Here is a 27,573-nt window from a genome sequence, read left to right as displayed (position 1 = left end):
TTAGTCCATTTTGTTAGAGTCATATCTCTTTAATTGAAGATCATTTTTTAGATTTATAAAAAGGGTTTTCTTTATATTAATGTCTAGTTCATTCTTGCAAGTTTTTAGCAATTATATGGTTGATTTTTATTTTATTTCTATTTTATTTATATTTAAAACCAAAACCCTATCTGTCTGCAATCCTAGACGTTGCTCAGACTTAGGATTGACTTATTGCAGTCATATATCCTCAATGAGAGATTACTTTCTAGATCTGTAAAAAGGATTTTTTCCCTTATAATGTTTAGTTTCTGCATGCCAATTTTCATACATTTTTATTATCATTTCATATTTCATTTTGATAAAAAATTATAATCTCATCATTTTGCAATGTCAGGCTTTGCTAAGATCTTGAGCCATATTGTTTGAATCAGATCTTCCTAATGGGAGATCATTTTTAAGATATGTAAAATAGATTTTATTCCTCTACATATCTAGTTTATCTCTGTAAATGTTTAGCAATTTTTATAAATATTTCATATTTGATTATGATAAAAAATCAGAACCCTATTATTTTGAATCATTAAGCATTGCTTAAATCTTGTCCCATCTTGTTTGGATTAGATCTCTCTAACCAAAAATGGTTTTTGAAATCTGTAAAAAAGATTTTCTTCCTTTATGTGTATAGTATAATTAGGTTAATTTTTATAAATTTATATGCTCATTTTTTATTTCAATTTTGCTAAAAACTGGGTCTGGTTATAGAACTTCATGTTCTGTAACAGGTTCATTTCCTCAGATAAAATAGTGACTTCTCGAAGTCACCATTTTCAAACCATAAATGATATTCCATTTATGTAAATCGAAGTAGTTTTATGATTATGTTAAGCAACTTCCCCCACAAATTTAAGAGGAATTGAGTAGGTTTAGCCTCTGAAATGCCCAAATTACAGAAGTTTGTCTGTTAAAATTCAATCTCATGCTTCTAAAATTAATTCTCCAATGTTTCATTCATATCTCAAGATTCAAAAATGATTTTAATATTATGTAAAAAAGAAATGCTTCTCTGATGTGTTCTAAATTCATGGATTCATTTTGAGATTGATTTGAGTTATTTCTGAAATGCTCTGACAGGTTTTCATGTAAATCCTGATTTCATAAATTCCTGTTTTGATTTGATAAAGAATCCTAATTCAGGTTTTTCTTCAATATTTTTCTTGAATTTTTCAATTTTAGAGTGTTCTTAAGGTTGTTAGCTGTCTCTATATCAAATTTCATAAATTTCTATGTCATTTGATCTTTCATTCATTGCATTTTTCAAAACTGGTTTTATAGAAAGTATATTTCTATTAAAATAAAAATAAATTAGGCATTTTAGCATTTTAAAACTCTAATTTCAAATACAATTCATATCATTTTATAGTTTAAAAATGGTTTTTATCATCTTAGAATGCCTTATTTTTATTTTAGCAAATTTTGGAGTTCATTTGATCTTTATTTAGAAAAAATTTCAATATTCTTTTCATAAAATCTTGAATTTCAAAGTTATACCAACTTTAAATTCAAATTTTAAAGTAAATTTTGGCATTTTTAAACTTAATTTCAAAAATTGAAACTCCAAAAACATTTTCAAATGCTTTTGTAAAGTCGTGCATCATTTGCATTTATTTTGTTTTTTTTTAGCATAAAAGGCTACTGTTGGCTATTTTTCTTCAATTTCCCACTAATTGAAGGAAAATCCATAAAAGCCTATATTTATTTCTAACAAGTTTGCTAATTTTGAAAGAATTTTTCATTTTGCTATTCTATCAATTGTTGTATTAATTCAAAGGGTTGTTATTAATTAATTAATGAAAATATTACTTTATGCTTAGTTTAGGAATGAATGAGCATATAGTTTAATTTCAATTTTTATGATTAATTTGTTTTATTTTTATTTTTTTCAATCACACCATGGTGAAACTCCTAAATGTTGAGGCTTAGTGAATTTTTTAAGTTGGGGCTCACTATCAGGACTGGGTCCATACATAAGATCTGACCAGGTCTGAGTATAGGAATTTTTTATGGCAAACCAGGGCATATCTAAGAAAGATTTTTTGGCAAACATTTTTCAAAACATAGAGGAGATAGAAAATAAATTTTTTTTTTGAATTTTTTGATGTAGACTCACCTGAACAAAAAAATTAAAAAGTTGAGTAGGTGTTTGATCTTGAATCGAAATTTGGTGTCCTACCAGAAATCTAGGCCTAAATTGAGAGGGGCCTACTAGGGTCGATACGACTCTGATTCAAGTGAAATCAGATTTTAAATTGATGTTTAGGATGTATAAATTTTGTACCAAAAATCTCAGAAACAATAGGCTCTTCTTTAGGTCATGGAAGCCTAAACACATTTAGGTATCTAGATCACTTAATTGAGACAAAAACTCTCGGTTATAGATTTGTTCTTTGGTGATCGAATCTCGCATCATGTGCCTAGAACTGGGTCTCAAAAATGATAAAAATCCATGAAATCCTCTAGGATTTGGTCTGATACCACTTGTTATGGCCCAAATTTTAGGCATGCAAATTTATACCCATGACCTGTGGTTTATGGGTTGCTACTAGGTAGATCGATGGGGAATCAGGTCAATGAATTTGGATGTTGTTGGTAATTAAGCATAAGGAATTAGTTCCAAAGGGCCTAGAGGACAACTAGGGATGTGTACAAGGATTGATACACTTGAGAAAAGGTATAAGGTTCCTTGCTATGGTGAACAAGGTGAGGCGGATTAGGCTTGATTGGCTAATATGATATAGTTTGAGGTCCATAATTCAGGACCTGGTATAGAGACTCAAGAGAGGTCTAAGGACTTAAGGAAAGGTCTAAGACATGTGCTGGAGAGTAGATAAGGTTGCAAGAGGTCAAGGAAACTCAATTTAAGTAAAGTAGGCAAATCAGTTACTTGGTAAGGTAAGCCTATTCCTTTTCTTTTTCTTCTCCTCTCTTGATATACCAAGTGTCTTCACATGTAAAAAAAGCTTCTCCACTTGTAGGGAGCTCTCTTTGTGTACCATGTGTCCTCTCTATAGGTCCCATATCCTTCTTATTTGCTTTAATAGGAAGTGGAAAAGTGTCCTTTAATTTTTCTATTCTACCATCAACGATATAGGCTTCTACATCAACATATTGGACCTCACATAACTTGGAGTGCCCCTCTCTATGGGCATGAGGTGGCATCTTGGATTTGGATCGTGCATCCTACAACATCTTTCACAATATGGGTAGAATACAAAATGTTAAGGATGACTCCTGGATCTTAACCCGTATAGACCCAACTCCCAACTCTATGAATAAACATATTACAAAATAATATCAAAACCCAATGTCCCGCTACACCCATTCCATTGAAGCCAAAAATTAAGACATCAAATTTTACTAAAATCAAAATAACACCAAAATAAATTAGGGTCTATTTAAGACTATAACAAGTTTATATTTTAAGGGTTTTGGATTATAATTCAATTTTTTTAAATTTATTGAGTGGATGCATCCTAAATTCATTTTTTCCATATGTATGCTTTAGATTTTAAGGGTTTTGGATTATAATTCATAATTTTGTAACTTATTGAGTGAATTCATGTTAAATCCAATTTTTTTCAAGTATGATTTAGATTTTAGGGGTTTTGTATTTTAATTGCTCAATTAGAAATTTATTTAGTGAATGTGTGCTTAATCTGATTTTATTTTTAAATATGATTTAGATTTTAGGTTTTGCATTTTAATTGCTAAATTATTTAGTGATTGCATGCAAAATCTAATTTCTTTAAGTATGATTTAGATTTTAATGGTTTTATATTTTAATTAATAATTTAGAAATTTATTTAATGAATGCATGCTTAATCCAATTTTATTTTTAAGTATGATTTAAATTTTAGGGTTTTATATTTTAATTATTAATTTTATAATTTATTTAGTGAATGCACACTAAATTCAAATTTTGTTCTCATGTATACTTTAGATTTTATGGGTTTTATATTTTAATTTCTAATTTTGTAATTTATTGAGTAAATGAATGCTTAACCCAATTTTATTTTCAAGTATAATTTAGATTGAAGGGGTTTTGTATTTTAATTTCTGATTTAGAAAATGCTTTAGAGAATGCATGCTTAATCCAATTTTATTTTCATGTATGATTTAGATTTTAGAGGTTTTGTATTTTGATCGCTAATTTAGAAATTTATTTAGTGATCGCGTGCAAAATTTAATTTTTTTTTCAAGCATGAATTAAATTTTAGCGATTTTATATTTTAATTACTAGTTTAAAATTTTATTTAGTGAATGCATGCTTAATCCATTTTTTTTCAAGTATGATTTATCTTTTAGGAGTTATGATTTAGATTTTATTGTGTTTGCATTTTAATTGTTAATTTTGTAATTTATTGAGTGAGTGAATGCATGCTAAATCTATTTTTTGTTCTCATGTATACTATAGATTTTAGTGGTTTTGTATTTTAATTGCTAATTTTATAATTTATTTAGTGAATGCATGCTTAACTTAGTTTTATTTTTAAATATGATTTAGATTGTAAGGGTTTTGTATTTTAATTGATAATTTAAAATTTTATTTAGTGAATGCATGCTGAATCTATTTTTTTTTTAAGTATGATTTAGATTTTAAAGTTTTTATATTTTAGTTGCTAATTTAGAAATTTATTTAGTGAATGCATGCCTAATTTGATTTTTTTCAAGTATAATTTAGATTTTAAGGATTTTTTATTTTAATTATTAATTTTATAATTTATTAAGTGAATGTATGCTAAATCTGATTTTTTTTCTCATGTATACTTTAGTTTTAAGGGTTTTGTATTTTACTTGTTAATTTTATAATTTATTTAGTGAATGCATGCTTAACCCAACTTTATTTTTCTATATATGATTTAGAATGTAAGGGTTTTGTATTTTAATTGCTAATATATAAGTTTATTTAGTGAATCCCTGCTAAATTCAATTTTATTTTCAAGTATAATTTAGATTTTAAGGGTTTTATATTTTAATAACTAATTTAGAAATTTATTTAGTGATTTCATGCTTAATCCAAATTTTTTTCAAGTATGATTTAGATTTTAAGAGTTTTATATTATAATTGTTAATTTTATAAATTATTGAGTAAATGAATGCTAAATCCAATTTTTGTTCTCGTGTATACTTAAGATTTTAGAGGTTTTATATTTTAATTGTTAATTTTATGATTTATTTAGTGAATGCATGCTTAACCATGTTTTATTTTCAAATATGATTTAGATTTTAAGGGTTTTATGTTTTTATTGTTAATTTATAAATTTATTTATTGAATGTTGATTTTTTTTAAATATGATTTAGATTTTAGGAGTATATATAAAGGTGATTCAATACAGTGGATCTTAATGCTCGTCCGATTATGGGAAAGAAATGAGATAGAGTAATAGTTACTAATCTATGTAGGCTTAACTGAGAAAACCAAAATCATGATTCAATGGATTTTTTTTCTTATTGAATGAATGAAAATCACCACATAGGTGGCTCCTTTGGAAAAAAGAAAAGAAAAGATACATACATGTCATGGTTGGTATATATGCAGTTACCCTCGGTATGGTAAGAATTTATCTAAATAATTCTCACAGAAAAATCATGATATTTTGGTAAAAGGTAAAAATATTACAAATTCTTGATAATTTCAAAATATCACAATTTTGTTGTTTCATCAAGTTTGCAATAAATATATTTCTAGATGCAAAATTTCAAAAACTTTTCCATTATTTTTTTTATATTTTATATATGCATAAGCACTTTTTTTTTATTGTGCTTGATTTCCTTGGCTTTGCAATCATCGATCCTAGGGATTTGAGATCCCTAGATCTTTGGTTCGAAGCCCCCCTGCCTGGTTTTGGGGGTTTTATTTTCATTTATCTACACATGGCTGGTGCTTGGTCATATGAATTCTCCTCAAACTCTAATAGTGATCTTTATTTGCTATATTTTCTTGACATCAACTTTATTTGACCACTGAAAAATATTCAAATAAAATACATACACAAGTTTGTTGTAGGTCATCAAGGGGATAACCTAAAGGGATTCCCAAATAGCATAAAAAGTACAATGATCGACGATAAAGACACATTGTAGGTCATCAAAACGATAACCTTCATGAGCATTCCTACAAGTACTACAAATAAATAATTAAGATCATTATGCCAAGTCAAATCCTAAAGAGGATGAGGTCTAGATTGACGTCTTGGGGGTATGCGACGTCTAGCAGGAAAACTTTGGAAGTGATTTGGCAATGAACCTTGCATTCTCGAGATAGGTTGCATACTTTTGCTCAAGTCCAAGTAGAGCGGCCTTTGAATTGGTGGTGGTGGTGGTGGCTGATCTTGCATCACGAGTGTGGTTGTGGACTGTCCTAATGCCCATGGTCATGAAGTTTTTAAAGGCAAGCTCTCGCTCTTCTCCGATGATGTTCTTCACGGCGCTCTTCCTAAACGTCCAATCGTCGGTTTTCCAATTGAAGTTGTAGAGAGGGAGGAATCGCTGGCCGTAAACAGAGACAAACTCGATGGCAGCAAGGATGAACTTGAATTCTTCTTCAGATATGTAATAAGTGAAGCTGATCCTCTTCCATCCGGGTTTCAGCCCATTATATCCCTGAAAATATGTTATGCTCAATTATTTAGAATAATTCAGATGCTCTCCCATGATCTTCCTCAGTTTGGAGGATCATTAATTCAGGAGAAAAGGAAGTCTAAGAATCCCTTAAAATTCATCAATTGTGAGCCTTTAAGAACTAAAGATCATTGTTTACGAAAAGTACCTTTTGGATTGCAGAGCGAAAGGCAAGAGACTGCTCCTTGTCAACATTGAGCAGAGTGTGACCATAGGGACCAGCACAACCACACCCACCATGGGCTTGGATGCCGAGGAGATCGTTCAGTAGCTTTGTGATGAACCGACCGTGGAGAGGCTTATCCCTCACCGTGGCTCTCTCCCTCCACATGTACGCGCTCGACCTCTCCCCTGATTCATCAGCAGATGTACCCAAAGAAGTTGTGTAGACCAAGAAGGATACAATGGGTTGGCGTTTGGCCTTGGTGTTTCCAAGAACGCTGATGTTGGGATTGGGCAGAAGCCTCTCAAGTGCACGTTCAATCCACAGGCTCTCCTGGGTGTCGATGAGGTGGTAACCCATGTACTCCTTCACCCAGAACACCAGAGCAGCTCTCACCTTTTGAACTATAGCAGGAGTGATTGCATCCTCTCGCTCTTCTATGTCATCATAGTATAAAGTGTCCTAATTCATAAACCAATTAAACTTTATTAGAATAGGAATTTTAATTATTTTAGAAGGAATAGTTAGGATGTGTCAACTAGCTAGGTACCTTCTCATTGAAGTCGTTGACAAAAGCTACAGTCCCTCCACCACATGTGGAAGGCGGTGCAGATCTCAGGTAATAGAGGGCCTTGCTTATGAGCAATATCTCTAGTGTCCTGGGCCCACCTACGAACTTGTGAGGGCTCAAGAAGACTACATCATATCCTTCAATCTCCCCAGAATGCATGTCAATTTGTGCATACGGCCCATTGCCAAACGGAACCCAACAACTAGTTATTTTCTTTTGAATTTCTTAATTCTGAATATAGATAATAACAATATGTATAATAGAGAGAGAGAGAGAGAGAGAGAGTATGAGTATTACTTACCTAGCAGAAAAGTCAAAGCAGGCGAAAGCACCGTGTTCGTGTAAAAGGCAAGCCATGGATCGAGTGTCCGTGTAGATTTTGATGACGTTGCTGCAAGTAGAGAAGGATCCCAGCAAGGGACGGTTGGCATACTTGGGCAACTCCAACTCCCGGTTCAGCATCTCCATGTTCACCAGTCTGTCATTGTCCACTCCCACCTCAACCACCTCTGCCAAGCTCTTTCGCCATGATAGGAGGTTGGAGTGGTGCTCGTAGAGCCCCACAAAAACCACCCACCTCTCCTCTAGCCTGAAGGACTTGACCACCCTCGATCTCATGGTGGAGGGTACGACTATTCCCATCACCTCCTGCAACCTCTTGATGGCAGTCGTCGTCCCTGACACACAGAAGAGCAGTGTGTCGTTATCGCCTCCTCCCATGCAGCTCTTTATGTACTTGGCCGCCTCGTGCACCATCTTGGTGGTTCGGTGCCCAACGAAGTTGTCATCCGTGTGAGTGTTGCCTATTTTCAACAAACATTAATTGGTTCCATTATTAAGGAGTTATCACAACAATTCTCTTGCTAACAATTTGTCCATATCATAATTGCAAATCTCATTCTCGAGAAAATATTGGCAATGAAGAATCTCACTTTATTTTGCAAAATAATAGAGGTAATTAAAATAGTAAGCACTTACCATAAAATGGTAACACATTCTTGATGATGTAATTCTCGATATGGTGCATACACCTCCCCGATGTCGTATGGTCAGTGTAGGTAAGAAGACGCTTTCCAAAGGGAGTATCAAACTCCACATCATCCCCAACCAATTGAGAACGAAGCCAAGCACATTTTTCTTTGATGCCCTTGCTACAATCAACCACACCCTTGTGCAGCACCCTGAAGGATTCAGCACGATACTGGAGATCGTCAACATCCCGTTGTTCATCGCCGACCACAGATGAACTCCCATCATCATCATCATCATCATCACCATCACCTTCACCATTTACATGGCCAAACTGAGTCATGTGCTTGTTGACATAGCTCTTGGGCAGCATGGAAGTCTTCTCCAATCTCATACCACCATCTTCAAAACGGTTAATATTGTAGCCAATACTGCTGCTGTTTTGGCCAAGGTTAGGCTCAGGAAAGACAAGAAGGGGGCCCGAATACATGATGGTGGTGGCACAATGAATATGGGTTGAGAGAGAGAGAGAGAGAGAGAGAGAGATGTTAAGCAGTAGATGCGAAACTAGGTGAGGTGATGGGCTAATTCAGTTGGTTTGATTGTGACTACCACCATGGGTGTATTTATAGGATGGTTGGCGAAATAGAAGATTGGTCCTCTTCTACGATCTGACCGAGTATTTTTTGCAAGGTACTCTGACTAATCAATGGATGCCACGCAACCACCCTGTCAATAGGGTAAGGATGAGTGGCGTCTAGACATTGGCCGAGTACCTTTATGTGGTACTGGAGTGGATCTGGTCTCGCTGGTGGGGATGGTCTTTTTAGGTGTTTTAGCTGATAGATTTGGTGCTTCAAGTCAAAATACATCGATGAATCAATAGGTCAAGTCATACGACCGCGTTGAGCAGATGAAGCAGACCTCGATTAGTTATGGCGAGCGACGACTGACCATCACTGTTTTGGCTGAGTCAAAGACACGAGTCATCAGGTATTTAGATGTGACTTATAAGCCTCGAAATAATTAGGTGTTTACATTGTGTCCTCAATTTGATGGCCAGTGGTCTGTCTCCGACTAAGAGATGTTGGTATATATTGGGCTTGGAAACGGGTTCAATTGGATCTTTCATAATAAAAAATCATAATCCTATACCTGTTGGATAAACCAGATCCGGTTCATACCTGGTAAAATTGCGGATCTTATTTGAAACTTGGGTCAGACTGGGTTTGGTATAAAAATTCATAAACCATACTTGGGTCATATATTAACCGGACCTCACAGGCCCCATCCTAATAGTCAATGAGACCCCTTCCTTTCTTACTAAACCCTAACCCTACTGGATCTGATAGGAGTCAGGATCAGATCATACCCAATCTATTGAACCCCTACTCGGTTATTCTCAATCCCCATCTTGAGATTCCTAAGTGAGAGGTGCTAGAGTGGACCTCACACACACTTCCCTCAATTGAGATGTGTGGTGGTGATGAAATCTAAGGTCACATACAAATATTATGCATGCAACATCTCACTAGGGATACGTGAGAGGGTGGGGCCAACTCACACTTCTATGGGGGGGCGAAGATGCTCATGATGAGGACACTAAATTATGGGAGGAGCAACTTGTGGTGCTTGAGAAGGACATGGGAAAGGTTGTAGATGAAGATTCAAGTTGGGACTTATTGGAGAGGCATGACCACCTAACCTCAAAGATTGAAGAGGCAAGAAATTAGATGAAAGCAACACAAGATTTTTTTTTCAAGGTTGGGGATCTCAACACAGGATTTTTTCACTCTTTTGCCTTCAATCAAAGGATAAATCAAATTTTCTATATCATGCTTAGCAATAGCCAAGTGCAAGGTGACGCACTCTTGGGTATTTTTTCAAGGGTGTTTGAGACACGATACACTTCTAGAAAATGGAACATCCCTAGTTTGTCTCATATGCAATTTTGAACATTGGATAATGCCCTAAAAGAAGTGCTTATGAGGCCTTTTTCTCAAGTTGAAATTCATGATGTTGTGCAGTCCATGCCACTAGGGGAGGTCCTGATGGTTTCCCTATTGAGTTCTTTAGGGTTTCATGGGATGCTTGTAAGGATGATCTATGTGAACTTTTGCAAGAATTTCACTATAATGCCAAATTGCCAAGAGCTATGGAAAGATCTATGATGGTCCTAATTCCTAAGGATGGATCCCGTAATTCTATTGATAACTTCTGTCCTATTGCCTTAAGTAGGATGATTTACAAAATTATCTCTAAGGTACTAGCCACAAGACTCCAACAAGTTCTTGCAAAAATAATTTCTCCCAATCAATATGCATTCATCAAGGGTAGAAGACTACATAAAGGATTCATTTAAGCTCATGAAGTCATTCACTCCATACATGCTTCAAAGGCACATTCTTTTTTGCTCAAATTGGATCTTTCTAAAGCCTTCAACATGGTTCATTGGGACTTCTTTCTTGCATGTTTGGACTATTTGAACCTTGAAGGAAAGTGGTGTCAATAGGCCAAGGAACTCTTGCACATCTCTAACACTGCCATATTCCCCAATGGTACTCAAGGTATGTATTTTAACTTGAATAGGGGGTTGCATCAAGGGGATCCTCTCTCTCCCCTTTTCTTTATTATTGTTATGGAATCATTCACCTCTATGCTTGACTTTACTACCTCGAATGGGTTATATGAGGTGGTGGACATACCTGGATATCCTAGTTTCTCTCACATTTTATTTACCGATGATTTCCTTATCTTTGACCATGCCTCTTATCTTAATGTTGCCAATTTATGAACATTGATTTAGGTTTTCTCTGAAATGTCGGATCTCTCAGTTAATGGCCTAAAAACTTTCTTTGCACCCTTATGTTTTATGAGTGATGTGTCGGTGGATTCCTTTGCCTCAACCATTTTTTAGTGTCAAATTGGTGAGCTTCCTATTAAATACCTAAGTTTTCCACTTCATTTGGGGGTCTCAAGCGATATGTATTGAAAGGGTGTGGAAGACAAAATTTTGGCAAAAAATAATTCTTGGGCGGGATTCAATTCATCATTAGCGAAAAAGTCACCCTTGTCAAAAATGTCTTCACTCCTTTCATATTGCATTATGTACAATTTTTTCAAATTCTACAAGCCACAAGGAAAAGAGTCAACAGAGCCTTTCAAACTATTATTTGGTCCAGAAAAGCTCAAAAAGAAAGGATGCACTTAATCTCTTGGCAAACTATCACCCGCACTAAAAGCGAGGGAGGGTTGAGAATTCTTGAACTTGAAAGGTGGAATAGTTCTCTCTTGCTAAAATGGTTATGACTATTGATTAATGTAGATGCCTCCTAGGCAACGGTGGTTAAATACAAATACTCTCTAAAGGGCTGGCCATGGGAATGGGTGGGTGGGGCAAAGTGTGTTAGTGGATTTGTAATTTGGAAAGGTTGGATCAGATTACTTTTCATCTTCCTTGAAGCCACTCACACTGAATTGGAAAATGAGAAAAGTACTAGGTTTTGGAAAGATGCATAGTGTGGGGTTGGATGTTTGAAGGATTTCTACCTAACTCTCTATTGGGCAGCAAGAGTCAAAGAGAGCATGATCCACTCCTTTTGGTACTGGCAATGTGGTTGAAAAATCTGACTTAGGGAAAATCCATCCCCAATGGTGTTTGAGGAATGAATGTCTCTTATGAGAGAGTTGTCTTCAATCCATCCCACCTCCAATATGGATGTTCCAAGATGGAACTTCTCTCAAAATGGTACCTTCTCTATGGATGATATTGATCTCTTGGCTCACCCATGGTCTAATGGCTTCTTGACAAGTCTTTATAGGTCCTCGCCTTTCCGACCCGTGGTTCTCTTACAGGATGGTTGATTTTGCATGATCGACTTGTCACATACCATGCTCTTAAGAGAAGAGGATTCTCCTTGCCAAGCCAATGCATTCTTTGTAAATGAAATGACGAAGATGTCAATCACTTGTTTTGGAGCTATTTTTTTGTTAAAGAGTGTTTTATAAATATGTGGCACCTTTCACAATCGTATGTGGAAAAGTGTTTGTGAACCTAGGAATGTATTGATTGCCCCTTTTATCAAGAATGAGGCCAGTAAAATCAGGTTTGTGTGGAGATGTTTTGTGCTTATTATGAGGTTTATTTGGCCACCAAAGGAATGATTGGTGGCACATGGTACTTCAGATTCCCCCCCCCCCCCCATATTTTGGCGAATGCTGCTCTTTGGGAACTTCGACAACAGATTCTCTTCAAATGGCCAAAGTTAACTAAACCATTTTCTCTTTGTTTTGATATTAATGCTTGAATCATTCATGAAATTGACACCTTGTCATTCCAAATGCATTATTGATCTTTATGTTCAATAATATTCTGATTATTTTTTTCCTTAAAAAAGAAACTCACACTTCTATGGACTGGCATGTATTGGGAAGGGTGAGAAACAAGTTGAGCCACTCATGGCTTCGCTCGTGTTTGGCTTGTAAAGAGCCTATTCAAACTCATACAATAGGCTAAGAGTGCCCAACATGAACTCGGCTTGTATAGGCTCATTATCTAGTAATAATTACAGTTTACATATATTTTATATCAAAGAATATGGTTGGTTGAAATGTTTGGTTTGAAAGCAATAGGTTTAAAGTTCATATCCCATTGGTTACTGTTTTGAGACAACGTGTTTATTTTGTAAACGAGCCAATTTGAGTCTAATTTATTTTATTTTCAATTTAAAAATATACAACTTTTTTTATTAGTGAGTCAAGTCAAATTTAGTTCATTTAACTTGATCGGGCTCGCAATAAGCTCAAGCTTGGCTCAGCTCACCACAAGAATGGGTTGAGTTTGAGCACCCTCTGCTCAATTTGTTCAGACCATTTATCAGCCCTAGATGGAATATAATGAACCCAAAAGTGGCCCCAACATGCATACGAGTCATGATGGGGAAGAACCAAAGTGCTATCTTGGTTAAGACCATTTTTTATCCAAAGTCTTGTAAATATCAAACAAATATGTTATTATGAGTATTGCTTTAGCTACATAGAACAACAATAAAGATCTAGCCTATATCATCAACATAAAGAAATAAAATAGAGATAAAATACCAAATTTACAATCAAGAATATCATCAACATAAAAAGATAAAATAGCAAATTTGCTCTCACTTTTTCATACATATATGTAATGGTCAAGAAAATTAGCCACACACCCAATATCACATATTGCTTTATGAAATTTCAAATACTATTGATGTGGTGATTGCTTAAGTTCGTATAAGGATTTTTTCAACCAATATACCTTATCTTCTTGACCCCTAACAACATAGCCTTTTGGTTGTACCATAAAAATAGTGTCCTTCATATCACCATTCAAGAATGTAGTATTGACATCCATTTGATATAGATCTAGGTCATAATATGCCACAATACCTAAAATTATGTATCACCATATTCCATTACTTTTCTTTGCGAAAAACTTTCGCAACTAAACAAGCTTTGAATTTATCAATGTTTCCATCAAAATTATATTTCTTTCTTAAAATCCAATTACACCCAATGCACTTTATTCCCTCAGGTAGGTCTGATAATTTTTAGACATGGTTTTTCTTTATCTTTGATTTTTACCTAGTTTGATGATTTATGTGAATCACTTTACTAATATAGCTCCTCAACTAAGTACACATAATAATCATCTAAGTACGATTGATGAGCTATAGGCCTTTTATGACCACTTAACTTTTGATGTGAAGATGAAGGAGTTCTATCTAAAGGTATATCATCAATTGGTTGGTCAAAAGGATCCTTCATAGTTGGTTCATTACCTAACTGTTCAATAGGATCATCAATATCAATAAGAACATAAAAATCATTATTGACTTCTATGAGAACATCATCATTATCATTTTGATTTTATAAAAAATCAACATCTTTGCTTTCAATTAAAGTGATACTAGGATAATAGAACCTGTAGCCTTTGGATCCAGTAGAATATCTAATAAATGTCATTCAATAGACCTGATATCCAATTTGTCTCTTGATTGATAAAAAAATTTCATATGTGCTACAAACCCCACCTTCGAATGTGGCTTAAATCTAGTTTCCTACCGTACCAAAGTTCATAGAGAGTTGAGATTACAACCTTACATGGGATTCAATTCAAGATATACATTGTTGTACAAATTGTTTCTCCCCATAACAATTTAGGCAGAGATTCATTAAACAACATAGATTAGACCATGTTCATGGGAGTTCTATTATATCTCTCAGAGACACTATTCTATTGTGTTGTTTGAAGCATTACTTTATTTTGAATAATTTGACAATATTTTTTTAAAATCATTTAACATATATTCACATCCTCGACCGAGCCTTAAAATTTTAGTATTATGTCCAAGTTGCCATTTAACTTATTTATGACGCTCTTTACATTTATTCAATGCATCAGACTTATGGGAGATTAGGTATATATATATCTCAATCTCAAGAAGTCATCAATAAAAGTAATGAAGTACTTGTGGGGATGGACTCTAAAGGGTCTATGAATATTCAAATGAACTATTTCTAATAATTTTGATATTCTAATGACTTCTTTAGGAAAAAGTTTTCTAGTCATTTTTTTATTTAATGATTTCTCTCTCTCTCTTGCTGGTGTCAGTAATGGTGAACAATAGCCTCTTGAAGCACTGTTTGGGATCGCCTTCTTCATATATTTTATGGTACACCCGATTCTTTCTTCTTCTTCGTCTTCTTTTTCTTTTTTGCTTTTGTTTATGGGTTTTATTCTTTTACTTTTGTTTTATTGAGAAATTTTGGGTTTACTGTGGGTGATTTCAACTTCCTTTTTTAATTGTTGTTTTGAGTTTATTGTCCTCATAAACAAGTCGGTTGGGTTTTCCTCATTAAGATTCAGAGGGCATTCTTTTCTCTCTTGGATTTTCCCTACTTCTAGTGTCTCCTTTCCACTAGAGATGATAGACCCAACTACAAGGGGAGGCTGTTAAGGTTCATTGAAGGGGTCTTTATGTCTGCCATGTTGGTTCTAGTGTTTAATTTGGTATGGTCATGATTTGAGCATGATTAAGCCCTTTGAGATTGAAGGGTTTTTGCATTGAATCTACCTTCTTTATGGTAGATTATATTGCAAAACCAATCAAGTTCCTTTCATAATTCTGTGTTGTTTATTCATGACTCAGTCTATGGATAGGGTGGTTTTGTGTGTTGGGTGCTTCCGGATTAAGTTCAAGAACATTAAACCAAGGCTTGCATTATATTTCAAGAATCTAATGTATTTTCTCATGCTCCTGCAACAATCTTAATCGTAGAAGCCCTAGGGAGGATCATTATCTGCATTGTATGTGATTCTAAAGCCTTCCCTAAGCCCTAAAAACTATCCTCATTTGTTACCAAGAACCTGAGGTATGAATTTGCATATATACATCCATTGATCTTTTTGTTTTCCCTCTATTTTATATATTTTGTATTTTCATGACAGTCCTCGTAATGTTAGTCTAAATTATAGATATTGCCCCTATTTTGTGCGCACAAACAACAATAACTATAGATCATTGGTTGCCATAGAGGCATATATGATATACAAGGATACTCAAATATGTTAAAAGAGTTGAGTTTTAGCATTTGCTTTGATCACTTAATTTGGTGGCTTGGTGTTTGCAGGCATATGGCAAAGGGAACTCTAGCACTTACCTAATAATGATTTGATTTTGGAGGTGCGTGATATTTTTTATTTTACAGTCAGATATTGAGCATTCCAGGAGAATTGCTTACTAATACCAAAAAATATCATTGTAAAGTGGAAGGCTCTTTTAAGTCATTACCTTAAGCCAAAGGATGATGAGGTTTGTGTTAGTGAAGCTCAGTACTTGATTTATTTCTTTTCTTTGTTGTAATTTTAAGCATCGCTGGTTGAATTCTTTGCCATTAACGAAATAGAACAAATAGTTAATCTAATGTCAAGGTGTGTTTGTCATCTACTGTAACGCCCTAAATTTCAAACTTGCGAACCTTTTCAGAAAAACAGGCAAAAGACTAGAAATATCTCTTTCCTTCAGAGTTTGTTTATGAAATCAGCGGAAGATTTTTCTTTGATAAATCATAAGGCAAGCTGACAACTTTGGGCACGTTAGCTAAAAGAACCAAAACTCACAAGATTCGGATATCCTAAGGGAAATCTGATACAAACCCAAGCGTCCAGGACGCGAGCTAAGAGCAGGAAGAAGAAGCCTTGAAGCCATCTCGCAATCGCGCCATCGCCCGTAGTGTACCTAATCATCACCTGTACCCATAGAATGGGTTAGTTTCGCGAAAAACTAGTAGGTGCACAAAAGAGACTACAAGGAACTGAATTAAGTACATTTAATTCAGTAGGCTACGCAGTTTAAAGCAGATATGCAGTTAAACAGGTAAGCAATGCAAGCAGGTGAATAGTGCAAATACGTAAGCAGTTCAACGCAAGTAAGCAGTTCAAAGCAAGTAAGCAGTGCAACTGACCAACGCAGCATACGATCCATTTGATCGTAAGTTGAGAACTACTACGCAACAAGCTTGTCCTCGTTCCTAGAACGAGGTCTCTGCATCTAATCACCATCAGGACATCGTTTGTCGCTCACTACTTCTAACAAACGCATTGTCCTGAACAACCTTAATCTATCCTCATCTCTCAAAGTCTTACGCGGCTAACCGTCACCGGTTATGACTCACTAAGGCATCATACTTTCTCAGAGAAGCTCACCCTTCCGTAGAAGGTCCAAAACATGATCACTAACTCAAATCACTAACGATCTGATTCTCACATCTGAGTCACGCACGTAATCATGCTAAAACAAAAAGCCGAAACTATGAATTCATAGTTGGCTATCACAAACAATCTCAGAAGATCGTCACAGCTCACCATAACTTTTTATGGTAAGCGAAAACACAAGATCCACGTCGGATCGTTCGGTCTGAGAGATATACGACCGGACAAGGAATTACTGCCCTAGAGGGTATACCTGATCTTGGACCCTACACTTCCTCACAGGAGTTCACCGTCTTTGCAGCTACCCGTTCGTGGACAGTGTACATCCTCACATAGAATCTCTCCGTCTAACCGGGTCACCCGATCTGGGAAAAGTATAACCTCACAGCGAAACCTTTGGGAAACTGGTCCCCAACAGATGCCATATCCAATAAAAATCATTGCGATACACGCATCAACATAAATGACCCCTCTCGGGGTCGATAGCCACTAATACGAACAACAAGATCAACGCCCGGATCACTTGGTCTGGGACATGTATAACCTCACAAGGAATTCCGCCCTAGATGGTATACCTGGTCTTGGACCATACACTTCCTCATAGGAGTTCACCGTCTTTGCGGCTACCCGTTCGTGGACAGTGTACATCCTCACAAAGAATCCACCACTCTAGTCGGGTACTTGGTCTTGATCATACACGCCCTCGCAGATAATCCTTTGGAGATCAGGTGCTCGATAAACACCCTACTCAGTGATACACACATTTATACAATCGACTGCTCCGAACAGTTTACTACTCTCGATGTCAGTAGCCACAATATGGGCACAAGCATGTATATCAACAATATGCATCGTATCACTCCACGCATAAGCATATAATCCTACGCATCGTATGATTGCCACAAGGAATATTGCAATCCTCAAATAGGCCCTCAAAGCATGTGTAAATGACACATGAGAACGCGCAGATATGGCAATTCAGTTGATTCTATGGGTGAAGGGTAACTAACTCTATCCGTCAGCCAAACAAAACAACTGAATAAGACAAGCACTCATAACAATGCTCGTAAAACGTATAATTACCATAAAATGGCTCAGTCCATGAACAAGTAATTAAATTAATCATAAGGAATAAACCATTACATCACAAACCATTCATAAGTAATCATACGGCAACAGTTATATCACACTATGTAAGCAGCTTATAAGACAAGCGGCCACATCAATCCTAGTTGCCACCAGTTCGTAGATTACGAGTTGTATGCAATCACATCAATCATAAGAGATGCAAGCCAACAAGTGCTACGCTACAATAAGCACCAAACAGTTCGACCAAGGGATAAAGCAAGTCACATGCTAATATGTAGCAACTGATATAATGCTATTATTATAAGCATTTAACTAGCATGAGAAACTCCTTATTACTCTGCAAAGAACTGCGTAAGCAGTTTAACCAACTAGAGTAACGCCTTGACAGGCGTGCACAGTTCAACGAGTAGCCTACTAAACTATCGAGCAAGCAAGCGAATTAGTAGTGCAAGCGAAGCAGTAGTGCAAGCGAAGCAGTAGTGCAAGTGAATCAGTAGTGCAAGTGAATCAGTAGTGCAAGCGAATCAGTAGTGCAAGTGAATCTCACGACCCATGACCAGTGTGAACAGACCTTATGTTTTGATAATTACTGGCCTGCGGGTACGCGCAGGCAAAACATAGAAACAACTGAGACTAGTTCGGGCGTCTGTTATTCTATGTATTTTTGATAACCTGAATAGCTAGTTGAGTCCGCTCCAAAGGGGACGGCATTAGCTGAGAGAGGATTTCCCAGAGGCTGAAAAGCAGTGCCACGGATGCATCCAACTTCTGCAGAAGTGTTGAGCTAACTTGTGTAGCCCCTATCCCCTAACTCCAATGACTGGGGAAGCCGGATCTTTGCCTGTGGGGTGGTTGTTAACAACCTGTCCATTGAAGTTTTTGTACCGATCTGTCCTCTCCCTTGACAGACAACCAGAAGCGAACGGGTGCGTTAGGGGTTGCTTAACTAACGACCCATTCTATGTTGTGGTATTTAAACCACTCGAGCATCTTGCTTGTGAAGGCGAATGTGAGGCCATTTATGTGATTACAGCATTTTGCATTTTGCGTTGTTCGAGGTCACACGACTGTCTCATCCGATCATCGCAGTACTAGACGTGTCGTGCACGACTACAAGTACTCTAGGATGAAGGGGGTATAGCTCCTCAATAGAAGCCTTAACAGGAGTGTTTCACAAAGATGTAAAGTTTATCAACTTTACTTTATCTTTTGAAACAACAGTACTTTGTGTCAACATTATGCATGTGATTATCTCGAATCACATCCGCTATCGGGGTATCTACATGTCTCGCATGACTCGATACCGGCCCCGATAGACGGGATACGGGTTTCTCAACAGAACACCCACTAAGAAGTTCGCTCGAACCCCCAATTCGAAATCACCCGAGATAAGCCAAGAAGGCGAGCAAAGCCAGCCAGTCACATCCTTCCAAATGCTTCAATTTGGAGTAGTCTTTGATGCTTTTGCGCAGCTCCCTAAAATCTCAAGTCGACTATGCAGGACTGCGCACACGAAGAGCCAGGATCCTTGCGAGGTATCCCTCTCCTTAAACGGAGGTGTATCGCCAGCTCCCAACTGAACTCTTGTCGCAAGAGTGAGTGATAGATGTCTCTTGCATCCTCCACGAGGATGCCTTTAAGGCATACGCAAAGAGCAAGAACTTGCACGTCATCTGCAAAAGTAATGCAATACCAACGCATATGCAAAAGCAAGAGCCTAGGCGCAACGGCAAAGTAAAGGCGGTAAGCAGAAGTGCAACGCAAACCCTCGCACAACGCGCGACGGCAAGTAAAGACTGTAAGCAGGAGTGCAACGCAGAACCTTTGCACGATGCGCAACGGCAAAGTAAAGGAACTGTAAACAGAAGTGCAACACAAAACCTGTGCGCGATGCGCAACGGCAAAGTAAAGGACAAGGATCGCGAAACCGCATCCTTGAGTTAAATGTGTACTCGTATAAATATATATGATATATATATATATGCATATATATTTATTTAATTGTCCTTTTTAGTTAATTGAACTCAATTCAATTGTCTAAGTCTTTTGTGCAATCTTCCCCTACCTTTGGGAGTTGCAAGCTTGCTGTCGTCCGCGGATGTACGCGATTGGCGGCTCGGGTCGCGGAGCGCGAGCAGAATCCGTCGTACGAGCTGCAAAAGTAACAATCTTAGCAAGCTAAAACCAAAAATAGAAAGTCAGGGACACTGTCGTCGTCCTAACGTAAAGGAAGCAGGGGCATCGTGCACATGCGCACCTGCTATAAGCGCAAGAAGCAGGGGCAGGGCCACGAGCCCCTGCCGACATGCTGTCAGCAAACAACGAGGAGGCAGGGGGGTTGCTCCCCTTGCCCTCCGAAAGCAAGGGTAGGCAGGGTTGTGCCCCTGCCTGCCGAATACACGTAAACAAGCAGGGGCGAAGCCCTTGCCTGACGCCCGAGAAGAGGGAGCAGGGAGGGGCTCGGCTCCCTCCCCTGCCGTAACAGTAAGCAGGGAGGGGCTCGGCCCCTCCTGCATGCTACGAAGGTAGGGAGGGTCGAGCCCTCCCCTACGAAGATCTAAGGCAGGGAGGGCTGGAGCCCCTACCCACGATAGATAGAGGCAGGGAGGGTCGGACCCTCCCCTGCGCACCCAAATAGGGGAACCGAAAAAGGGGCAGGGGCCTTCAGCCCCTGCTGGAACAATAAAAAGGGTAGGGGCTGATGGTCCCTGCTAGAAAATTAGCAGAGAGAGAGAGAGAAACGCAAGAGCCCCCCTGCTGCCTTTAGAAGAGGAGACAACGAGGGGTGCTCGGCACCACCCTCTGGGAAAACCCAGAGCGAGAGGCAAGGGGGGGGGGGGGGAGTCCCCCTGCCGACGGGTGGCGACGACAGGGGGTCAGTCCCCCTATCGGTCGACCCCAAAAGAGAGAGGCAAGGGGGGAAAATCCCCCTGCCGACGAGGGGCGACGACAGGGGCTCAGCCCCCCTGTCAGTCGACCCCAAATAGAGAGAGGCAAGGGGGAAATCCCCCTGCCAACGAGGGGCGACGACAGGGGCTCAGCCCCCCTGTCAGTCGACCCCAAAAAGAAAGAGGCAAGGGGGAAATCCCCCTGCCAACGAGGGGCGACGATAGGGGCTCAGCCCCCCTGTCAGTCGATCCCAAGAGAAAAGCAGGGGGGTAACCCCCCTGCCGATGGGTGGTGAGGAAAACGAGAGAGGAAATAGGGGAGAAGAGGCTTACCTGAGGCTGCCGGAAGGAGAGGGTCGTCGATGGGGTTGCTCGGCAACACAAAGGCCGATGAGGAGGGTCGCAGGTGGCGAGAGAGACCGAGAGGCAGTGAGGGGGAGAGAGACGGCGAGGGGGGAGGTTTCGTGAACCTCCCTCACCTCCCTTGCCTCGGCCTTAAAAGGCACGGGAGAGACGGTCGGGGTGCCCGAACGCCTGTCCCCCCTTTAGATCCGGGTCGGGTCCAAAACTGGATCCGACCCGATCCAAATTTTTTTTTTTGTTATTACATCTACTGTTTGTTAAAGTCTAATGCATGCCGACACTTCTTATTCATTTTCAAAACTATGATTTTTAATGTTGAAACTTCATGGACTCTTGCAGCTGTAATGGGCAATCTCTACCTTGAACAAATGGAGCTCAGGACTATGGACGTATTTGTTGTTGGGTGTGGAGGCTGCCATATATACATAAACAAGCAGCATATTTCTTTTTCTTCATTAAGATTTATGCCGGTAGAATACTATTGGAATATGAGTTGTTCTTTTATGTGTAAGATCAGTGGTCTATATAGATGATGCCTAACGGAGTTTAGACATGAGCTACACCAGAAATTATGAAGATGGTGGTAAATATTATTGCGTTTTTAGTATGTTTCCAGGAAATCCTGTCAAGCTTTAATTTCCTGGCATGAGTCTATGGTTTGAAGCTGCTACAGTTGTTGTTGCTCCACTAGTGGAAATACCTGCTGAAAATGTTCTTAAATCTGCATTGGCAGGTGGCCTTGTTTAAGTAAGAGTTTCAAGGACATGGGCCCATCTAGGGAGCAAAAGTTTAGTTGTCTCAAATCATGAGAGACTTTATCCATATGATCTCTATCTTTCACCCTGCTCCCCAATTGTAGCATTTGTTTTTACACTATGATTTACATTCTTCATTTCTAATGAATTATGAGGATTGTGTTTTTAGATACCCTACAGACTATATTTTGTTTCAATGGTAGGTCTCTATTGTCAAAATCATTCTCTTTTAGCACTCAAGAATTTCGGTTTTATTTTCTCCCTTTCCATGGGTATGAAGTATATATGTGTTGTTGATATTTGCTGAGAAAACCCAAGTTTATAAGTACGATCAGTCTATTCTTGATGGCAATATAGTTTTGATTTGATTGTCAATTATGAATACTTATTTTTTATTTTTTGTTTGCAGGTTTATAGCATATACCACTGAGATCACTGTCTCGCTGTTATAGCCTATAATGGCATGTTAATTCTCGCTGTTATATCCTAGTTAAAGCAACCTTACCATTAAAGATTGCCAAGCCACTATTGGTATTCCTAGTTCCGGTAAGATTCTTCATTGGTGTTTATTCACCCTTAAGCAGCAAGCTATAAATGTCGTACTCAACAAAGGCCATGTTTTTCGGTGACTTTCGCCATTATAGGCCTATAGCAGCAAAAAATAGGGCAATAGTGTCAAGATATATGGCTGCTAGCATCCTTGTAGTATCTTTTGCAAATATATGCCCTATGCATAAATTCTTATTTGAGTTCATTCCACTGTAAATGGCCAAATTTGATGTATTTTCCCTAAATTATAAGATGTACCTTATGATTTGTAATAAGAACGCCATTGTTTGGGTTAATCAGCCCAAGCACTTGCGGTTCAATATGTGACCTTGTGTGTCTCAGATATTTGCGTTAACAATACCCTCTGTAAACTTGCCAACGGGAACTGTCATTTGGCAACAAGAGTGTGTGTGCCATCACTACCTAGTAGACACGATTTTCTTTCGTGATTTTATTGCATGTTTTTCAGATTATTCACCACAGACGTATTCTAGTAGTTTATTTAGTAGAGCAGATGCATAAGAACAGGAACTTTTGAATAATTGGATAATATGGCACCTGTCCTCGCAGGTATAGGCAAGCCTGACAAGGCAGGCCCATCAAATTTGCGACTTAAGGTTATTGGTAAGTCATGGAGTGAGTCTATTTGAGGTAGACCAAGCAGGTCCACCTCGATCAGGAGGCATAAGGGCGTGTTTGATACCACAGGGGATGGCCACTTTTCCACGAAAGTGGTGAACCGGAGTGACAATCGTTCCCGGAGGGCCTTTCTCGGGTGAAAATGGTTCCCCACCATTTAACTAGTGGGTCCACCACTTATTTCTCAAGGGAGTGTTTATCTCACGATTGGCGAGAAAGTGACCCTCTTTCATAGAAAGGGGTGTGAAACAAACGCCTCCTAAAAGACCACAGAGACACACACACGCGGTTATAAAAACCGACTGAAGCCAATCTTCTTGACCCACTACATGAGAGATCTTGAGCAACTCGTTTTGCGGTATTGCAATTCTTGACTTGTTCAATGATAGCCTAAACATAAAAAAAAATAATTACAGAAGCCTCCCCTTAGCTAAGGCTGCTGCATACTTGTAAAAGTCATATTGCCAAATACCATTTATTAAAACAACCGCGTATACAATCTCCATGACTTAATTGACTGACCGGGTCCGGTCCACAACAAAGGGCCCATAACAATACAGTAGCACAGTTGGGAATTTAACTAGGGTCACGACCCTCCAAGTCCACCCCTTATTTCATCATACCTATAAATGTACAGGCTGGGGAGCAACGAGAATTACAAAGAAGGAAGCCTTCCATCTATCCCTCTTAATTTCACATCTGTTGCTGAACACAGCTCTCTCTCTCTCTCTCTCTCTCTCTCTCAACCCATATTCACTGTGCCACCATCATGTCTTCGGGACCCCTTCTTGTCTTTCCGGAGCCCAACCTTGGCCAAAACAGCAGTAGTATTGGCTACAGTACTAGCCGTTTTGAAGATGGTGGTATGAGATTGGAGAAGGCTTCCATGCTGCCTAAGAGCTATGTCAACAAGCACATGACTCAGTTTGGCCATGTAAATGATGAAGGTGATGGTGATGATTATGATGGGAGTTCGTCTGTGGTCGGCGATGAACAACGGGATGTTGACGATCTTCGGTATCGTGCCGAATCCTTCAGGGTGCTGCACGAGGGTGTGGTTGATGGTAGCAAGGGCATCAAAGAGAAATGTGCTTGGCTTCGTTCTCAACTGGTTGGGGACGATGTGGAGTTCGATACTCCCTTTGGAAAGCGTCTTCTTACCTATGCCGACCATACGGCATCGGGGAGGTGTTTGCACCATATCGAGAATTACATCATCGAGAATGTGTTACCATTTTATGGTAAGTGCTTACTATTTTAATTACCTCTATTATTCTGCAAAATAAAGTGAGATTCTTCATTGCCAATATTTTCTCGAGAATGAGATTTGCAATTATGATATGGACAAATTGTTGTGATAACTCCTTAATAATGGAACCAATTAATGTTTGTTGAAAATAGGCAACACTCACACAGATGACAGCTTCGTTGGGCACCGAACCACCAAGATGGTGCACGAGGCTGCCAAGTACATAAAGAGCTGCATGGGAGGAGGAGATGACGACGCACTGCTCTTCTGTGGGTCGGGGACGACGGCCGCCATCAAGAGGCTGCAGGAGGTGATGGGAATAGCCGTACCCTCCACCATGAGGTCGAGGGTGGTCAAGTCTCTCAGTCCAGAGGAGAGGTGGGTGGTCTTCGTGGGGCCCTACGAGCACCACTCCAACCTCCTATCATGGCGGCAGAGCCTGGCAGAGGTGGTGGAGGTGGGAGTGGACAGTGACGGACTGGTGGACATGGAGATGTTGTGCAGGGAGTTGGAGTTGCCCAAGTATGCCAACCGTCCCTTGCTGGGATCCTTCTCTGCTTGCAGCAACGTCACCGGAATCTACACGGACACTCGAGCCATGGCTCGGCTCCTGCACGAACACGGTGCTTTCGCCTGCTTTGACTTTGCTGCTAGGTAAGTAATACTTGTACTCTCTCTCTCTCTCTCTATTATACATATTGTTATTATCTATATTCAGAATTAAGAAATTCAGAAGAAAATAACTAGTTGTTGGGTTCCGTTTGGCAGTGGGCCGTATGCACAAATTGACATGCGTTCTGGGGAGATTGAAGGATATGATGCAGTCTTCTTGAGCCCCCACAAGTTCGTAGGTGGGCCCGGGACACCAGGGATATTGCTCATGAGCAAGGCCCTCTATTACCTGAGATCTGCACCGCCTTCCACATGTGGTGGAGGGACTGTAGCTTTTGTCAACGGCTTCAATGAGAAGGTACCTAGCTAGTTGACTCATCCTAACTATTCCTCCTAAAATAATTAAAATTCATACTCTAATAAAGTTTAATTGGTTTATGAATTAGGACACTTTATACTATGATGACATAGAAGAGCGAGAGGATGCAGGAACTCCTGCTATAGTTCAAAAGGTGAGAGCTGCTCTGGTGTTCTGGGTGAAGGAGTACATGGGTTACCACCTCATCGACACCCAGGAGAGCCTGTGGATTGAACGTGCACTTGAGAGGCTTCTGCTTAATCCCAACATCAGCATTCTTGGAAACACCAAGGCCAAACGCCAACCCATTGTATCCTTCTTGGTCTACACAACTTCTTTGGGTACATCTGCTAATGAATCAGGGGAGAGGTTGAGCGCGTACATGTGGAGGGAGAGAGCCACGGTGAGGGATAAGCCTCTCCACGGTCGGTTCGTCACGAAGCTACTGAACGATCTCTTCGGCATCCAAGCCCGTGGTGGGTGTGCTTGTGCTGGTCCATATGGTCACACCCTGCTCAATGTTGACAAGGAGCAATCTCTTGCCTTTCGCTCTGCAATCCAAAAGGTACTTTTCGTAAACAATCATCTTTAGTTCTTAAAGGCTCACAATTGATGAATTTTAAAGGATTCTTAGACTTTCTTTTCTCCTGAATTAATGATCCTCCAAATTGAGGAAGATCATGGGAGAGCATCTGAATTATTCTAAATGATTGGGCATAACATATTTTCAGGGATATAATGGGCTGAAACCCGGATGGACGAGGATCAGTTTCACCTATTACATATCTGAAGAAGAATTCGAGTTCATCCTTGCTGCCATCGAGTTTGTCTCCGTTTACGGCCAGCGATTCCTCCCTCTCTACAACTTCAATTGGAAAACAGGCGATTGGACGTTCAGGAAGAGCGCCGTGAAGAACATCGTCGGAGAAGAGCGAGATCTTGCCTTCAAGAACTTCATGACCATGGGCATTAGGACAGTCCACAACCACACTCGTGATGCAAGATCAGCCACCACCACCACCACCACCAATCCAAAGGCCGCTCTACTTGGACTTGAGCAAAAGTATGCAGCCTATCTCGAGAATGCAAGGTTCATTGCCAAATCGCTTCCAAAGTTGCCCGCTAGACGTCGCATACCCCAAGACGTCGATCTAGACCTCATCCTCTTTAGGATTTGACTTGACATAATGATCTTAATTATTTATTTGTAGTACTTGTAGGAATGCTCATGAAGGTTATCGTCTTGATGACCTACAATGTGCCTTTATCGTCGATCATTATACTTTTTATGCTGTTTGGGAATCCCTTTAGGTTATCCCCTTGATGACCTACAATAAGCCTGTGTATGTATTTTATTTTCGGTGGTCTAATAAAGTTGGATGTTAAGAAAATATAGCAAATAATGATCACTAGGAGAGTTTGAGGAGAATTCATATGACTAAGCACTAGTCATGTGTAGATAAATGAAAATAAAACCCCCAAAACCAGTCAAGGGGGCTTTGAACCAAAGATCTAGGAATCTCAAATCGAGACCTTTTTTTTCTATCGTTCATAGATTCATCTCGGATGTTAGTATGAGTCCTTTCTTCAAGATCCTCATCGAATACGATGTTTGATATCATATGGGATATTATCTCATATTCTAGATTCTCTAGAAGTGGTTCCTATGGAATGAATTGAATTTTGAAATTTTGAGCTTTAGATCATGTATTCATTATACTCCAAACATTTGATCCACACAAGCCCGCAACAAGTAACAAGAGATTTTCAAAATAATAGGTACCCTACAAAGTTATATCCACTGATCCGTGAGGTCTCTTCGGGTTTTAAAGTTTCAGGGTTTTCTTTCGAGTTTACACTGATTTATCCAAGCCAACAATTTAAGGGTACTAGTATGGAATATCTGGCTCTAATGGTACTATCATTGATATACCCAACTTAACAACTTAAAGGTACTAG

General features: G+C 38.8%; 2 protein-coding genes across 2 annotated transcripts; one reads left to right on the top strand and one right to left on the bottom strand.

Moving 5' to 3' along the window:
- Nucleotides 1-6,249: 6,249 nt before the first annotated feature.
- On the bottom strand, nucleotides 6,250-8,853 carry LOC149816625 (uncharacterized). The gene is made up of 5 exons (XM_089986936.1): nucleotides 8,373-8,853; nucleotides 7,696-8,197; nucleotides 7,374-7,596; nucleotides 6,809-7,285; nucleotides 6,250-6,642 (listed from the first exon to the last, which is right to left on the bottom strand). Exons 1-5 carry the CDS (start codon nucleotides 8,851-8,853, stop codon nucleotides 6,250-6,252), a joined length of 2,076 nt encoding a protein of 691 aa, XP_089843062.1.
- A 15,311-nt stretch (nucleotides 8,854-24,164) lies between these two features.
- Nucleotides 24,165-27,085, top strand: LOC149816624 (uncharacterized). Its single transcript, XM_089986935.1, has 5 exons — nucleotides 24,165-24,636; nucleotides 24,797-25,298; nucleotides 25,413-25,614; nucleotides 25,703-26,179; nucleotides 26,346-27,085. The coding sequence occupies exons 1-5, from the start codon at nucleotides 24,165-24,167 to the stop codon at nucleotides 26,790-26,792; spliced, it is 2,100 nt and encodes a 699-aa protein (XP_089843061.1). The 3' UTR covers nucleotides 26,793-27,085.
- The last annotated feature ends 488 nt before the right edge of the window (nucleotides 27,086-27,573 follow it).

Source organism: Nuphar pumila, chromosome 14, assembly GCF_984573655.1.
Source record: "Nuphar pumila chromosome 14, dmNupPumi1.hap1.1, whole genome shotgun sequence".
Classification (NCBI taxonomy): domain Eukaryota; kingdom Viridiplantae; phylum Streptophyta; class Magnoliopsida; order Nymphaeales; family Nymphaeaceae; genus Nuphar; species Nuphar pumila.
The sequence above is the reverse complement of the archived record's forward strand: the minus strand, read 5'-3'. Positions and strand labels throughout refer to the sequence as shown.

Bases quoted from the DNA above. Each gene is read 5' to 3' on its own strand.
- LOC149816625 (XM_089986936.1), bottom strand. From the start codon at position 8,853: ATGTATTCGGGCCCCCTTCTTGTCTTTCCTGAGCCTAACCTTGGCCAA. The intron at 7,597-7,695 runs GTAAGTAATACT...GAAAATAACTAG, and splicing joins TGCTTTGACTTTTCTGCTAG to TTGTTGGGTTCCGTTTGGCA. The intron at 7,286-7,373 runs GTACCTAGCTAG...TTTATGAATTAG, and splicing joins TCAACGACTTCAATGAGAAG to GACACTTTATACTATGATGA.
- LOC149816624 (XM_089986935.1), top strand. From the start codon at position 24,165: ATGTCTTCGGGACCCCTTCTTGTCTTTCCGGAGCCCAACCTTGGCCAA. The intron at 25,615-25,702 runs GTACCTAGCTAG...TTTATGAATTAG, and splicing joins TCAACGGCTTCAATGAGAAG to GACACTTTATACTATGATGA. The intron at 26,180-26,345 runs GTACTTTTCGTA...ACATATTTTCAG, and splicing joins TTCGCTCTGCAATCCAAAAG to GGATATAATGGGCTGAAACC.